General features: G+C 41.1%; 1 protein-coding gene and 1 long non-coding RNA gene across 2 annotated transcripts in view; one reads left to right on the top strand and one right to left on the bottom strand.

Annotated features, from left to right (window-relative positions):
* LOC146674142 (uncharacterized) overlaps window positions 1-17,019 on the top strand; it is a 213,222-nt gene that overhangs the window by 103,228 nt on the left and 92,975 nt on the right. The gene's annotated exons all lie outside the window — the stretch shown is intronic.
* Window positions 8,486-11,581, bottom strand: LOC146674150 (uncharacterized). Its single transcript, XM_085384905.1, has 5 exons — window positions 11,566-11,581; window positions 11,378-11,459; window positions 11,224-11,286; window positions 11,068-11,130; window positions 8,486-10,951 (listed from the first exon to the last, which is right to left on the bottom strand). The coding sequence occupies exons 1-5, from the start codon at window positions 11,579-11,581 to the stop codon at window positions 10,420-10,422; spliced, it is 756 nt and encodes a 251-aa protein (XP_085241031.1). The 3' UTR covers window positions 8,486-10,419.

Here is a 17,019-nt window from a genome sequence, read left to right as displayed (position 1 = left end):
GGCTGGGTTACATCTGGTTTAATGTGGGGTGTCCAAGTATCCATTGTCTGTGATTGTGTCTTTGTGAAAATTAAATAAAAAGACTTGTTAACATCAACATCATAGTCATTTGTGGTTTGTAAATCATGGAAAGCACATTGCATAAAATATATCACGATCCAGCCCATCCTGCGGGGTTAGCCAGTTTAAATAAGCTACGTATAGCGGCAGGGGAGGCATCAGGTGTAACACCTCCACTATCTCAGGTCAAACATTATTTAGAACAAGACGACACCTACACACTCCATAAACCTGCGAGGATCCATTTCCCCAGAAATAGAGTATTGGTGACAGGGGTCGACAAACAGTTTCAAGCCGATCTGGTTGACATGTGTGAATATGTGACAGATAATGATAATGTGAGATATCTGCTAACATGTATAGATGTATTCTCAAAATACGCATGGGTTAGATGCCTAACAAACAAGACAGGGTCTGTTGTATCAGCTGCTTTTGAAGATATACTTAGTGAGGGTAGGATCCCTGTGAAACTACAAACAGATGAAGGCAAAGAGTTTTATAATGCAACCTTTAAACAGCTAATGAAGCGATATAATATCAAGCATTTCTCAACAGCTAGCGAGGTTAAATGCAGTATTGTCGAGAGATTCAATCGTAGCTTCAAGGGTAGAATGTGGAAGTACTTAACATCAGCCAACTCCCGGAGATATGTAGATATCATACCAGATCTCACACAAGCATATAACAATGCTTATCACAGATCTATCCATATGGCTCCGGCAGAGGTGAATAAGGATAATGAGAAGTCGGTCTTCAACGCGCTGTACAAAACGAGGCCTCAGAGGGAACTGCGCTTTAAATTTAATATCGGTGACACTGTACGAATATCAAAACTGAGAGGAAAGTTTCGAAAAGGATACGAGCAGACCTACACCGATGAGATTTTCACAGTCAAGGAACGTATAGGGAGACAGCCCCCAGTGTACAGACTAGTGGATCTAGCAGGAGAGGTATTGAAAGGGTCATTTTATGAGCCTGAGATACAACGTGTGGTTGTTGATGAAAACAAAACATTTAAAATTGAAAACATATTGGCTAGAAAAAAAGTGGGTCGGAAAAAGCAGGTGCTAGTGAAATGGCTAGGATGGCCCAACAGCTTTAATTCGTGGATTCCAGAAAAAGACATCGTTGAGGCGTAATTAACTCAGATGACGCAGCTCTACACACATTCATTCAACACTGAGCATAGACTGAGAAAGCATGAATAAAAAGAACAACAATGCAGGCTTCTATGTAAGCCTCTTCTCGAATGCTTCATCACATGTTTACCCGGGTAATAAGATATCTAATTTTAGAACAAAGCTAGCAAAACCTATTGTTTTGGATCAGCCATATGAGGTCGCTGTTATAGAGATACAGTACCCACGCATATGGCGGACTTTTCCACAATCAGATTCGGAAGTGGAAATTCATGACCCCGTCAAAGACGGAACCATAGCCGTAACCATGATCGAACTGTCTGTGGGCCATTATGCATCTGTGGAACAGATAATAAAAGAATTTAATTTTAAATGTCAACAGCACCAAGCCACTGGAGACATTAAAATGCAGTACAACGCCGTTAGTAACCATGCCTGTGTTATGGGGCCTAGGGGGACTATTCTCACATTTAGAGGGAGACTGGCGGAAATCCTAGGATTCAAAACAGGAGAACCGTTTGCACTTCATTATAAAAACACATATGCCCCGCACCCCGCAGACATATACGGGGGAAAATATAACATCTTTATTTATGCAGATATCGTTGATTACCAGCTTGTGGGTGACGCCCACGCGAGGCTATTAAGAGCTATAAATATTACAGACGATGACCGCCGGTTGCCTATTCTACAATTTGACAGCCCACACTACACACCTGTGTCAAAGACATTAATCGACGACATAGAAATTGATTTGAAAGACGATCGAAATCAACACATACCCTTTTTATACGGCAAAGTGTTTGTCAAGTTACACTTCCGACCGATAACACAGCATTTTTGAAAAAAAAGGATGGCCGTCTACAACTCTGATGACTCAAAATATGTAAAATACTACTTATCACAGGCTGGTGGAGAGCTTGGAGGGTATGTTGGGACCAGTACACAATATGGGACAGGTCTGGGTGGGTTGTTCCGTAGCTTGTTTAGATTTGCAGTACCGCTGTTTAAAAAAGGAGTCAGCATAGTCAAACCACACCTAAAAACAGCCGCATCGGGCATAGTGTCTGATGTCATAACCAACATAACCAGACCCCCAACCACTAAGCAGGACGGTAACGGCTTGTATGTGTATACGCCCAAACCATCTAAGACCCCACCCCCAGGGCAGCCGTTGTCTAAAAAGCGTAAAACCACAAAACCTAGCAGGAGAGCCACCAAACGGACACCGTCACGCAGAGTGAAGAGACCCAGAACCACTCGTTCAAAAACTGCAGCGCTTGACATATTCTAAATGGCACTGTTACACAGTCATTCTGGAGAATGTGTAAAAACAGAGCTCGATCTTTTTACTGTCCCATACACACAGACTAGCATTGAGAAAAGTACATTTATTGAAATCCCACCTGTATCTGCAATCACTGATGGAGGGCCGATCGAGTTTTACATCTCATCGTCGGGTGAAGATTACCTGGATCTAAATGACTCATATATCTACACACGGGTGAGAATCACAAACGCTGATGGCTCAAACCTGGCTAGGGACGCTAATGTAGGATTTATTAATTATCCTGGATGCAGCATATTTAGTCAAGTCGATATTAATTTGGGAGACCGGCTCATTAGTCAATCATCCAATACATATCCATACAGAGGTGTGATAGAATGTCTTATCAATTATAATAAGGACACTTTAGACACACAGTTCAGCACCGGGTTATTCTGTAAGGATACAGCATCACACATGAATGACACATCTATAGAAGGAGAGAACCAGGGTCTGATGACCAGAGGTGGCTACACAGCAAATAGTAGTATTGTTGAATTGATTGCACCAGTACATGCAGACCTGTTTTTTCAAGAAAAACTGTTACTTAATGGAATCGACCTGTCGCTGAAATTTGTGCGCTCTAAAGACGAATTTGCTCTCATGACAGCGGATGCCAATGCATACAGAGTTAAAATTGTCACAGCCAGTCTCTTTGTCAAGAAAGTTAGTGTATCACCTAGCGTCAGACTTGCACACAGCAAGGCATTGCACCATGCAAACGCAAAATACACGGTAGACAGAGTATCTTTAAAGACCTTCTCCATACCTGCAGGGGCTAGAATATCAACAAATGACAATTTATTTATGGGTAGGATACCTAAATTTGTCATCATTGCATTCATAGACAATGAAGCATACACAGGCTCCTACCAGCGTAATCCATTTCATTTTGAAAACTGCGATATAGAATTTATGTCTTTATATGCTGATAGTCAGGCTTATCCTGCTAAACCATTCCAGCCAAATTTCCAGAGAAAACACTATATCAGAGAATTTTACCAGCTGATACAAACCACAGGAAGACATTTAAAGGACAGATCGTTGGCCATAACACGTGACGACTTTGGTAACGGCTACACTTTATTCTGTTTCAATCTGGAAGCTGACGAAGGACATTCAGGGAATGTGTCGTTAATTAAAACAGGGAACGTGAGATTGGAAACCCGTTTCAGAAATCCACTACCCCGTACAGTGAACCTCTTGTGTTATTCTGTATTTGATTCAGTCATTGAAATATCTAACATGAGACAGGTGCTCTTGGACTACTATTGAGACAAAAACGGTCATGAACACTATAGAACTATCAGCCGTGGTCGGCGGCATTATCAATAAAAACACACATTTCCTAGGCGTGTTAGCCTATGATCAACTAACCACTGAACGGCTTCAAAGACTCCCTGCTATGTGTATTGTAAACACCCACCCTTCTACGATGCCAGGGGAACATTGGCTTGCTGTTTATATTTCGAGAGACAGACGCGGTTATTTTTTTGATAGTTTTGGTCACTCGTTAGACAGTTTTCCCCCAGCAATAAAGATGTTTCTTCTAAAAAACTGCTCCGCTGTTTTATATTCAGGAAAACAAGTGCAGAACGACTTCTCCATCACATGCGGTCAACATTGTGTATTTTTTTTATATCATATGCAAAATGGTGTATCTTATGCCCGCCTGCTTAACATGTATGGGTCTGATTTAATTTGTAATGATGCTATGGTGTGTCGATTTGTCAACAACATACAACCTGTTGCTGTATGCAGTGCTTATGTGTGTGTGCAATGTGGATACTGATATGTACTAATGAGAATAATAATAAAAACAACATGAGAGCATGATTTAATCGAGTCAATGGTATTTATTATCAAATCTCGTATATATAGATTCATAACATACTTTGTTTAAACATAAAAGAAATCAAACATTAACCAGTAATAAAAGACATAAAATATTTAACAGTAATAAAAGAAAATAAAACAAAACAATTTAGCAGCAATAAGTGAAAAAAAAAAAACATAACAGTAGAAAAACACCAAACAGCAAATATTTTTAGCAGAAAAACAATTTCTGCAATAAGAAAAAAAAAAAAAAAAAACCTGAATTCAAAAATCCAACCACTCTACAGGACCCCCCTTTAATTTGTTTTTTTTATTCTTTATTTTTTTTAGTGTACTATGTCGCAGCGGTCCACCGGGGGTGTTCTTTTTTGGTGTGTGATCGGTTTTATACAAGGCGACGGTCTTACGTATGCCTGTGTTAGATATGGCTGATAACGGTATGTTTAAATCTGAGAAAGCTTTTAAAAACTCTGTCCAACCGATAGGTCTCAAACCCTCAGAAGGTGTGTGTGTGGTTGTGACGGCTTTAATTAGATCATAAATGTGTGAACCAGGGATGGTTTGTTTATCAACAACAATTTCGCCTTTGTCATTGTAAGAGATCAAGTGTGGCGAACGGTTCACCGCTGATAGAATAAGTTCTGCATTCCTCCTACTCCTTTTAGGTATGTGTGTTAAAACATTCTCCGCAACAAGATCCCGCACCCCGGCATCACCATGAACAGGCAATGTGTCCGCCGACTGGGGTTGCACATCCCTGTTAAATTGTTCAGGTAATGATAAAGACAGTACATTCTTTTCACGGGCACCTTGTCTCACAAGGGTGAGGTATCTTTGGAGAATATCGCTGTATTTTTTAGCCTTCTCATACACATCTATGTCAGAATCTTGTAACACTTGTAACATCTCCTTATCCAACTCGTTCTGAGACTGTTGTCTGATGGTGCCTGTTTGCTGCTGCTGCTGCTGTTGCTTTATTAAGTCCAACTGGTGTTGGGGTACCAAAAACATCTTTTGCACATGTTCCATTTTCACCTGTTTGCTATCAGACTGGTTATGAAAGGGATTGCAGCCCCTAATAACGGCAGTAAAAACCCTCCAGATTGGTTGATTGTCTTTCTCTTTTTCAAAGATTTTATTTTTTTGTCTGCAATCAGTCTGATTATTGTTTTTTTCTTTTTTAGCTGTTTGTACTGCTGATTGGTCAGTGGAATGTTACCATGCAATACATTAAAGGCTATCTCACACAATGCATTGATAAAATCTAAGTTTGAATTACTAATAATAACTCTGCGTAGAGTAGGAGGAGCCCTGTATATCATCTCCAACAGAGACAGATTCCTCCGCATGCGTGATGACATCCTCTCACCTCTTTGCTGATTTTTGTTTTGGAATGTAAACAACCGGACGGTCTGACAGTAAATTTGTTCTGAGTCTTAAATAGTCCGGGGTCTTAGCTTTATAGTCTATTAAAAGATACCCGTATGTTGTCGATGTGGCATCATTAAACGCTTCTATAAAATATTTAGTATTACCCGGAAACATTTGCCTGGCTAAAAGCATAACCTGATATTTATCTCTCGGATTTTTAAACAATATTAGGTAATTAGTGTTCAAGGAAATGGTTCTACTGGATTTTCCCTGAATAAACAAATTCTGAACTAGATATATACAACTCAAATTCCTATGATGCACATACTTTGTGAACACATTTTGTACTTCTAAATTGTTAGCTGCATCGTTCATCACATCGTCTATAATTAACAAATTGTTCTTTTCTGCAGGCAGAAGGGTGTCATCAGCAAGAGATTCGGGTATACCGTTAACAAAGTTTATGTTTCTTATCTTAAGAAGCTGGTCATATAGTGTCTGCCAGCATGAGTATATATACACAATGTTATCAATGCTGCATGATATAATCCTGGAAGAGTTTTCAATTATGTTTTTAACAAAAAAAGTCTTGCCACAGTTACTGGGACCGCTGACCACCATGCTGAACGGATGCTGCAACCGGGCGTCAAACCCCTGTTCTAATTTAAAATCCATAAGGAAGGGTTGTGAAGTCTGGGAGCACACGGCGCTTATTGTAAACAACTTTAACTTTTTTCACAATGGTTTCATTCTTCAAATGAAGCTTCTTTTTATCGCGTCTGATGCTATCAGACACGGCAACTAGGTGTGCGTCTGATGTCTGATTGGCTACAAACTTGCGGACTAAACCTTTCAAGGAGTCGTGGGTGACAACTTTCGAGTTTAATGCATTCAGTGTGACGCCTTTACATTTGACCTGGGTCTTGCCCAGCGATGTGTGATACGCATAACATTTTGGCCCACCGGAAACAAATTCCGCTATGTAATCCTCCACACCATCCTCTCCACAATCTAATTCACTTGTGAGATCCCCCAGAAACGGTCCTAGAGGAGGCATCCACTCGCCAGGGCGTGCCGTGAAAATGACACTGTCCGTGTCACAATACAGCACGCGCTGCTGCAAGTTGTCTAGCAAATCATACAGCATGAGTCTGGCGTGTGCAGTGGTCATGGCCCCGACAAAGACATTAACGTCCTTCACACGGGAAGCTCTACCATCAGCGTGGCGCCACTGCACCATTGCGACGTCGTCAGAGATGAAACAAAACTGACGCACGTCGTACTGGTCGCTAAACATTAGCTGGCTAAATCTGGAAGGGTCTGTAATGAGCTCAGATGATGCCATGTTTGACCTCATGCTGAAACGACCCCATAACGAGTTTAACAACAGCTTGTTACAGTTACGAACAGCTTTATTTACACAAATCTTGGATGGGTCTAGCATTATTCCCTCCTTCTCATAATACTCGTCTATGTACTTCTGCTGTTCGTCAGGTGTGTTCACATGTTCAGGATACCCCGAGGCCTCCTGTTTGAGTTTTAGGAAGGCTTTCACATAGTCTTTAAACAATGTGTCGGTCTTATTGGGGAAATGCCACACCTCATCAACAGCAAGAACCCTGTATCCCTTCTCAACAGCTTTTTCAAGCTCAAATGAGACCCATGTGCCTTTCAACACCCGCTCACTGTCACTGTGCCCGCATGCAGTATGCTGGTTCTGGTCTTCAGCACACATGCTGCAGAGTGGAAACATCAGTTTTCCATGGCATCTGTAGGGTAGGACGGGGTGAAAAAGACCCTTAGGTGGGAGCACTGTGCATTTAACAAAGCCGAAATAATTTTCTAGCTTGTCAAAGTTGGTGTAAATGACTTGAGGGTGTCCTACAGGATAGTCTTTTTTAGACTGCACTGTGGGATAGAGACTGGTGAAGTCGTAGTAAAATATTTTTTCATCACAAGCAGTCTTGTGGTACAGCTTTAGAGCATTTGTGCGACCGCCAAAAAGGGCGTCTCGGGGATTCAGGCGTTCTGGCTTTCTGTACGTATGCATGAAAGCCACAACTGCAGGGTCTGTCTGCTTCAAGGCAGCCCATTCACACTCCCACATCACTATTACGCTCACACTGTGTTGTGATCTCAGTGCATCAACTTTGTCACAAAACATGCGATGCAGCAGTCCATAGGATGCTTTGCTGACAGGATTAACTTCACTCTCGGGGTAGCATTTAACACAACCGTGGTGAAAACATCCTGCAAATTCATAAGCTGTATTACTTGTGGGGTCAAAACCGTCCACAAAATACGGTCCAACCCTCTGTTCGCCTCCTCTGAGAGCATGTTTTACCACTTTGTTGGTGGTGTGGGACACATATTGAAGCCATTCAATAGAGACGTTAGAAAACGTCTTGTTCTGCTCAACGTATGCCCCTTCATACGTGAGAGCGAGCGCGTCTCTAGGCAGAAACAGCGTTTTATACACACCCATACTAAATGCAGCCAGGGTGGTATACATGAATGGATCAACTTGAGTACAACCCAGTAGCGTGTCACGATAAATGATGCATGCTTTACGCAGGACATCAACATCGTTAACACAGTAACGCCTGAGTTCAGCCTGAAAATCAAAGGGATTCTGTGAGGCAACCTGGTACCATTCCATGAATCGCACCTTATCGCTTTCAGACATGTGCTCATAGCCGTAGAAGGAGGGGTCTGGGTACGGGCCCACATAACGCTCATTATCCCTCGTATTAAACCTGTGTGGGAAATGGCCCTTCTGCAGGTCTTGAAAACCTAAAGCAGAGGGTATTTTGGCAAGGCCCATGGGCAAAAAGCTGAACGAATCAATCCACCGCTGGTCATAGTCCCTGTCATGCATTAAAATCACACGGCTGCCGCTCATTATGACACTAGGTGTTATGCTCTGTCTGACAAAGTACTCGAGGAGTATGTAGTTATCAAAGCCAGATGCATTATGTGCTATGAAAGTGTACCCACGAAACCTTGGGCGTCTGTAATGCTGCACAAACGCCTCCACACACTTTAATGTATTAAATGTGAACTTATAGCCCTTCAGATCAGACGCACACACAAAGTTAGCCTCGTGTTTACCGTTGTGGTACCGCGTCTCAAAATCATATAAAATGTATTTATCGTTAGGCTTCTGTTTTTCAACAGGCTGTATGAAACACTGATGGTCGGAGTCTCCTGCTAATTTAGGTTCGCGGCAGTGCTCGCATCTAGGCTGCGCACATTTGTGTGGCAATTTCTTGGATTCTCTATATGTGGTGCCACAGTGCATGCAATGTTTCATATTATCACAGGGGATCATGTTGTGTTTTAATTCAGGTAATTTGTGTTGTTGGTAACAGTGTTGTGATTTGCAGATGCGGTTACAGTCGCTGCATTTCACTGTGGGTCCCCTGTGATGTTGACAGAGTGTGTAACATGTGTTACATCTATGTTTACAGCTGTGCTGTAATGGTGTATTATATATACTGTAACAGAAATTACACACATAGGATCCCCCCAAAAAAGCGGTCGGGTTTAAAATCAGGTGGTAATGTTGATTATGGAGATACATCATCAACGTGTTAGGGTTTGGCTCTTCATGTGTGTAAAAACATTCCAGGCGTTTACGCCCTTCTGTGTGGTAATAGATTACAATCTTAATGTTGAAGTGCTTCTCAAATTTACCGACATCAGAGAATGATACTTGCTGTGTGTCGCATAGACCTACTTCAGCATGCATCTGTTTAGCTGTAGCAAGTTTTTCATGCTCAGAGGATGATGAGTTTAATGAATGTGCTATGCATAGGGAGAAGCACAAATTGTTGTTTGTGTTGTTTGGTGTGTATAAATGTCTGCCTTTCTTTGAGAGAATCTCATCATAAGGTATGTGCGCCAGTCTTAAGCGAGACCCGCCACTACTGTTCTGAGCTACCGTGACAATAAACTCTAATTCATCATCACCGATAGATTCATCATTACTCTGCATAACTTGTGCAATTTGATCGAGAAACAGCTCCGGATCATACCGATCATCAGCGTTTAAAACAGCCTGAACATCTGAAGCCAGCGAGGGGCCACGCAGGACCACGTTTAGAACACTGCCCTGTTGGGATCCCGCCACAGCTCTGTCTATCACATTGGCTAAGCACTCGCGCACTCGCGCCGGCACTTGTTCTGGATGATCGAGACTTATACCCCTAAAATCAAGGCGTTCACGCAATTCGCGAGCATTAAAATTAGGTATCTCTCTAATGTGTGACTGAGAGCGGCTGCCGGACCCAGACTGCACAACGGGCTCAATAACAACTGCAGTAGCTGCAGCAGAGGTGACCCGGCTAGATTGTGCATCAGACGCAAAATCACCAGCAGCACAAGCTATATGGTTAGCATCAGTAACAGCAACGGCCCGAGCAACACCAGCTGTACTATCACTATTATTAGCAACAATACCCCCATCAGCAATAGCAGACGTAGGAACAGTCTGACAAGGATGTGTATCGGATGAGGCTGATGCAGGCACCCTATTAAGTCTAGCTATAATATCGTCTAATTTTTTATCTGTTTCTTCAGCCCACTGCATAAAAGTCTCTAAGTCAAAACATCTAACAGGAGTGGAGGTTCCGTTATTATGTTTAAATAATTTATTTGGAGGGTCCATGGTCTGGATTTTAAAAGTCAGGGACTTGAAATTTTGCTGCAGATGTTGTCTAATGTACTACACACTTTGTTTATGAGTTTGGTAAACTGTTGCCTTTGTACCTGTGCTTCTTGGTGGTATTGATTGAGTCTAGCTTCAATCAAACATAATTTATCAGCTATTGAAGCTATATGACTTTGTTCAGCAGGCTGAGCGTCTGGAAGCTTTATGTAAGCATCATACGCCGCTGATATTTGAGAGTCTGTTATGCCGTCTTCTTCGAAATCTATGTGTGAATCAACGCTATTTCTGACACATTCTGGGGTGGTGGGTATATGAACTAGATCAAAATCTGACATGCTGTACTCAAAAACATCAGAGAAATCGCGAGGTAGCCACTCACTCGGGGGTGTTGCAGGTTCGCTGATGAAGATCGGTTCTGACTCTCCACTGTTGCACAAAGCTCCAGGTTTTTGTTGTTCTGGGAGGTCGATACTGCTTAAACATTCCAAAAACGTCTGGAATCGTATGGTGTCCTGATCATTATGAGGAGGGGTGCTGTTCTGCAGTCTGTGAAGATAGATAGACATGTGTTAAAACATATTATACATGTACCCATTTCAAACTGAATAAGCGTGTCTCCCTCTCTATCTCTTTTTATCTAATTTATATATGCCTATGCTTACCTTGTAGTGTGCGTTATTCGGGATGGTCCTGCTTCTCCACACACCCGGTTCTCTGGCGTGGCTCTGTAGGTGTAAAACGGTCAGTTTAGAACATTTGTAATTGTTTAAACCCCTTTAAAAAAAAATACACAACTATACATCCCGTTGTATACACACCTGATGTAAGGTAGGGCTCTGTGGTAGCGGTGTCTGAATGTTTTCCTGCTCAGTTTGTTAACCCTGGAACAAACAAAAACGTTATTACATAATTTAAAACAATCGCTAGTTTAAAACATACATACGTTTAAAAATCCAGTAATGCTGTACACACCTTGTGCCTGTTAGAGAACTAGTTCCAGCTGTAAAAGCGCCCGTTTCTAAAGAAAAGGGTCCTGGGCCGTTCTCCCGAACTCCTAAAAATTAAGCTTTTGTTTTAGGAAAAAAAGATAGTTTGAATATCCTATAATATGTTAACATAACACTTTTTAAAAATCCAATAATAGGTTTTGTTTTACTTACCGTTTACGATGTCCATGTTATAAAGAACGATGTTAGTGTTGATGATCGCAAAGAAAATGGTGTGCTCTGCAGTGAATCTTGAGGCGTAAATGGCTCAGGGTATCGGGCTCTGAGCGTGTTTTTTATATAGGGTGGGTGTTTCCAAAAAGAAAGGTATGTCTCCAATCAATTTAAATGAGGCCCTACAGGGCTTTTGTCTTCTCAAGGAATTACAAAGGAGCCGATACTTCAGACAATAGGCGGGGTCGCCACCCGACTGGTACCAACTGCCCCATTTACCTTGTCGAGGAATTACAAAAAGAGCCAATACTGGCCACTTTAAACAATAGGTTGGGCCCTTGTTCGCATGGTACTCTCAACAACTAAGTGATACCCGCGGTGGGCTTTTACAATCCTGAACAAATTCAAACAATTAGCCAGCTGTTGAAAAGTTGGAGCGGGTCTGGGCGACTGGTTTTAGAAGTATCACTGTAGCGTTTATTTTCTAAAGGGCTGAATGTTATTTGCGACTATGTGTTGTGTTAAAAACTACTCTGAAACCATGAAACCACTTACAGAAGAAATGGCCCGTTTGATCCGTTTTTAAATAAAATAATCGCATCAACCCTGGAAAGAAACCCCAGTAGATGTGTAAAAACTAGTTAAATTAAAACTAGGGGTTTGATTAAATGAAACGCTTGTGAACATGCTGACATCACCCATTCAGAAGAAATTCCCATTTGTGCCGTTTATAAAATAAAATGCATGCCTCACCGCAAGCTGAGACATTGTCAGATTTAGAAAATTAGTGTGATTAAAACACTATTACCAACACTTTTGACTAGAGCACACCCTCTTTGTTAAGGCGCACTGTGAACCAAAACAGCTTCCACTCCGCCAAGAATGAAACAAGATGTCTCCAATCAATTTAAATGAGACCCTACAGGGCTTTTGTCTTCTCAAGGAATTACAAAGGAGCCGATACTTCAGACAATAGGCGGGGTCGCCACCCGACTGGTACCAACTGCCCCATTTACCTTGTCGAGGAATTACAAAAAGAGCCAATACTGGCCACTTTAAACAATAGGTTGGGCCCTTGTTCGCATGGTACTCTCAACAACTAAGTGATACCCGCGGTGGGCTTTTACAATCCTGAACAAATTCAAACAATTAGCCATCTGTTGAAAAGTTGGAGCGGGTCTGGGCGACTGGTTTTAGAAGTATCACTGTAGCGTTTATTTTCTAAAGGGCTGATGAAAAGAGCGATACTGGCTGCTTATAGCATTTATTTTCTAAAGGACTGAATGCTATTTGTAACATTTACTGTGTTAAAAACTAGCTGGCTGGCTTTGTCTCACTCTTAGTTCAACATTCCGAAATCCCGATTTTTAAATAAAATGATCGCATCAACCCTGGAAAGAAACCCCCAGTAGATGTGTAAAAACTACTTAAATTAAAACTAGGGGTTTGATTAAATGAAACGCTTGTGAACATGCTGACATCACCCATTCAGAAGAAATTCCCATTTGTGCCATTTATAAAATAAAATGCATGCCTCACTGCAAGCTGAGACATTGTCAGATTTAGAAAATTAGTGTGATTAAAACACTATTACCAACACTGTGAACCAAAACAGCTTCCACTCCGCCAAGAATGAAACAAGAAACAAAGAATTGCTTTTAAGAACACATGCATAACTGAATGTTGCGATACACCTAAGTGAAAAAATAGTTTAATTAAAAACCCTATGGTTTGATTAAATTAAAACCCCGTTAAAAACACATAAACTCATATAACCCCTCTGATACCCTGTGGTATTTCCACACCTGAACACGCATGCGCACACACACACGAAACTGGTCAAATCGGTTTGGCTGGCCGCCATCTTGGACTAGTGCCATCGAATTACTGAACGCGCATGCGCACACGCACGAAACCGGTCAAACCGGTTCTCAAACCGGTTTGGTTGGCCGCCATCTTGGACTAGTGCCATCGAATTACTGAACGCGCATGCGCACACGCACGAAACCGGTCAAACCGGTTCTCAAACCGGTTTGGTTGGCCGCCATCTTGGACAGGTGCCATCGTATTACTACTATCCAGGTGTTTTGATTGTTTTTCTCTCTTTCTTCCCCCCTTTCTCACCATCTGTTCTCCCCTCTATTTTTCTTTCGCTCCCTCTCTTTCTTTCATTCTTTCTCCCTGTCCTATTCCCCAGTCATGTCTGTCCTGTCTTTAAAAAACAAAAATAAAATAAATACATAATTATAATAAAGCTCAATCAAATGGACCAATATGACAAGGCCATGATGATCCACTTGGCATCTTTCTTGGCCTTCAGACAACAATTCTGATGGCTAAAGATCCAAACGGGACAGGCAAAAAAAAAAAAAAAAAACATTTAATGTTACACTGTCCAAAAATAGCAGTGCCCAACTGTGATATATCTAAAGAAGAGTTCGAATAACAGTAGCTCCAAGTATAAGAAACTGCCTTGCTGTCTTTGTGTATTTTATTATGTATGAGGAAAAATGTTTTTTAACAATTTCAAGGAATATGACAAATTACGGATGATGATCAGAATCAGAATCGTGTTTATTGGCCAAGTATATGTGCAGACACATGCAAGGAATTTGGTTCCGGTAGATGGTGGCTCTCAAGCACAGCAATGTAAATCACACACACACACACACACACACACACACACACACACACACACACACACACACACACACACACACACACACACACACACACACACACGTCTATTTATACATTACACATGCATACACATACATACACAAAGCTGTGTAAACCAACTATAAATAACTAATCTAAACTTATATACATAAAACAGAAATGAATGAGGTGGAATGAATACTACTAAATGTGCATAAGGGGCAGTTGCAGTCTGGCAGTGGGAGCAGTGTGACAGGTCAACTGTTTAGAAAGGAGATGGTGAGCGGAAAGAAACTGTTCCTGTGTCGGGTGGTCCTGGTCTGCAGGCTTCTGTACCGTCTGCCAGAGGGCAGCACATCAAAAAGTCTGTGTGCAGGGTGTGAGGGGTCTGTGATGATTTTCCCTGCCCGTTTCCTGGTTCTTGAGAGGTACAGATCCTGGATGGAGGGCAGGGGGGCGCTGATGATCCTTTCTGCTGCCCGTACAGTCCGCTGCAGTCTGCTCCTGTCCTGTTTAGTGGCTGCTCCATACCAGACTGTGATGGAGGAGCACAGAACAGACTCAATGACCGCAGTGTAGAACTGGATCAGCAGCTCCTGTGGAAGACTGTACTTCCCCAGTTGTCTCAGGAAGTACATCCTCTGCTGGGTCTTTTTGAGGATGGAGATGATGTTGGTCATGATGATGATGATGATGATGATGAAGAAAAATAAGTGGATGGAATGTGGAGGAAAATAAGTTAACATAACTAGAAATCAAAAGAAACTAGGAATTAACAGTTTATAAAAATGACATTAAAATTAAAATCTGTACATGAAAAATGACTAAAATCTTTAGAAAGCTTAAACTACTGAATACATGAAAAAGTATGGAGGGAGTATGGAGGATCTTGAGTACCAAAATGAATGAAATCATACACATCATACAGTCTATGCTCACTGGGAAAACACTAAAGAATTTTAGGCAGATCAGCTATTTTCTGGAGATCTGATTGGTTGGCAAGCTGTGAGTTCATACACGTTGATCTCTATTATGGATCGTGACCTGATTGGTGGTGGTTCGCTGCATTAGTTACAACAGTGATGTACCCCGGTTAGAAGGAACAACCTTTATAGTATTGAAAACAACAAGGTTAACTCTAAAGTTACATAGATAAGAAAAATCCACCTATGTAGTGCAGGCCTTAACTGGACAGTCAACTTTCAGCTCGAGCCACTTTGTTATTCCAGTGAAAAAATTGTTTTCTTACACTCACACACGCTATGCATAATTAGAACCATGCACGCATTGCGCTTAGAGAAATGTAGTCACACTCAAAACAGTATTACCAATTACCAGTGTTTTCCTCCGCGGATGTGTCACTGACACAAACAGGTTGACGGTGTACCGGGACAGTCACCCAGCCAACCTGTTTTTTTTCTTAATCACATTTGATGGTATCAGATACAGAAACCACAAGTGTGTCTTGGTTGGTGGTTAACAACTTTACAGTTTAGTTCATCAACTGTTACACCTTTATGCTTAACCTGAGTCTTGGCCTCTTTGTATGATAGGCATAAAATTGTGAATCCCCAGACACAAACTGTGTAATCTAATTCTCCTCCTCCGCCACCTCTTCATGGTAATCGGGATTCAATTCTTGCATTGGCCTTTGCTTTCTATAAGGTCTCAGAATAAAAAACAAACAAACAAAAAGAAATGTTGAAGCTAAGCTTAAATCTAAAGTCTACAAATCAAAAGGATCTCTCTACCAGCTTATCAGAAACAGTTGATGGTCCACATTTATGCTCTTTACACATTTTGTGACTCTTTTTAAACACTTAACTTACTTACTTATCACTGTCTGTACATAACACAAAGCCTTGCTCAAGAATATGTATTTGTTTATTTGCTTACCCACACATTAAAAATCACTTTAGAATGACAGGAAGTACATTAACCCATGTAAAACATATGCAGTGAAATTGTGAAATACATTCAATTGCAAATTGTAAAAGACACAGTCTCTATTTCTTCTTTGTGTACCACAAAATTAAACAACTTTTTAGTGCAAATACACTTTACAACTCATAAAAATAACAGAGTATAATTACTTATTAATAAATACTCTTACCCTTAGTATATGCACACACACACACACACACACACACACACACACACACACACACACACACACACACACACACACACACACACAAGCATAAAAAGTTAACTCATTACGATGTCCATTAACATGATCATTTGTCAGAATTCAAATGACATGCATGTCAACGATGCCTGGTGTGCAAATCAAACAAAGCAATTTAGTTCAGAGCCGCTTTCCTCATAATGTCATTCAAATTTGAGCCTTGTTGGGTTTTTATGCAAATATGAGAAGGATACCTGGCTTAGTAGGAAAACGTACAAAAAGGTCAAAACCCCAGCAACATTGTTATGTTAACTTACTTCAGTGTGTGGCCTTCACACACTGATCACAAGGGCAGTATTCTAAGGAGGGAAGCCCATAACTCCCCCAACCCAGTAGCCGCTTTCGGATGACTGAACTCCACACCCTTCCTCCAAGGGAAAGAGTATTTTAAATCACCAATTCATATTTTAGATTGTACTTTTAGTACCTAAAGATATTTTTGTATTTCTTTTGTGTCCCTCAGATCAATAATTCAGTTATTTTATACTATTTGTGTGACACAATTTGAGTATCAAAAGCGCAGAATGTGTGATTCACTGAATATAAATTGTTAAACAAATGTGAAAAACAGTTTAAAGGTTTAAATGTGCCTTTAGTAATTAGTGTTC

Source organism: Rhamphochromis longiceps, linkage group LG3 (assembly GCF_057381845.1).
Source record: "Rhamphochromis longiceps isolate RC_006_pf linkage group LG3, R_longiceps_female_GT1.1, whole genome shotgun sequence".
In the NCBI taxonomy this organism is placed as follows: domain Eukaryota; kingdom Metazoa; phylum Chordata; class Actinopteri; order Cichliformes; family Cichlidae; genus Rhamphochromis; species Rhamphochromis longiceps.
The sequence above is the reverse complement of the archived record's forward strand: the minus strand, read 5'-3'. Positions and strand labels throughout refer to the sequence as shown.

Coding starts and splice junctions, on each gene's coding strand:
- LOC146674150 (XM_085384905.1), bottom strand. Junction 11,287..11,377: donor AGTTCTCTAACAGGCACAAG/GTGTGTACAGCA, acceptor TGTTTGTTCCAG/GGTTAACAAACTGAGCAGGA. Junction 11,131..11,223: donor AGAGCCCTACCTTACATCAG/GTGTGTATACAA, acceptor TTACACCTACAG/AGCCACGCCAGAGAACCGGG.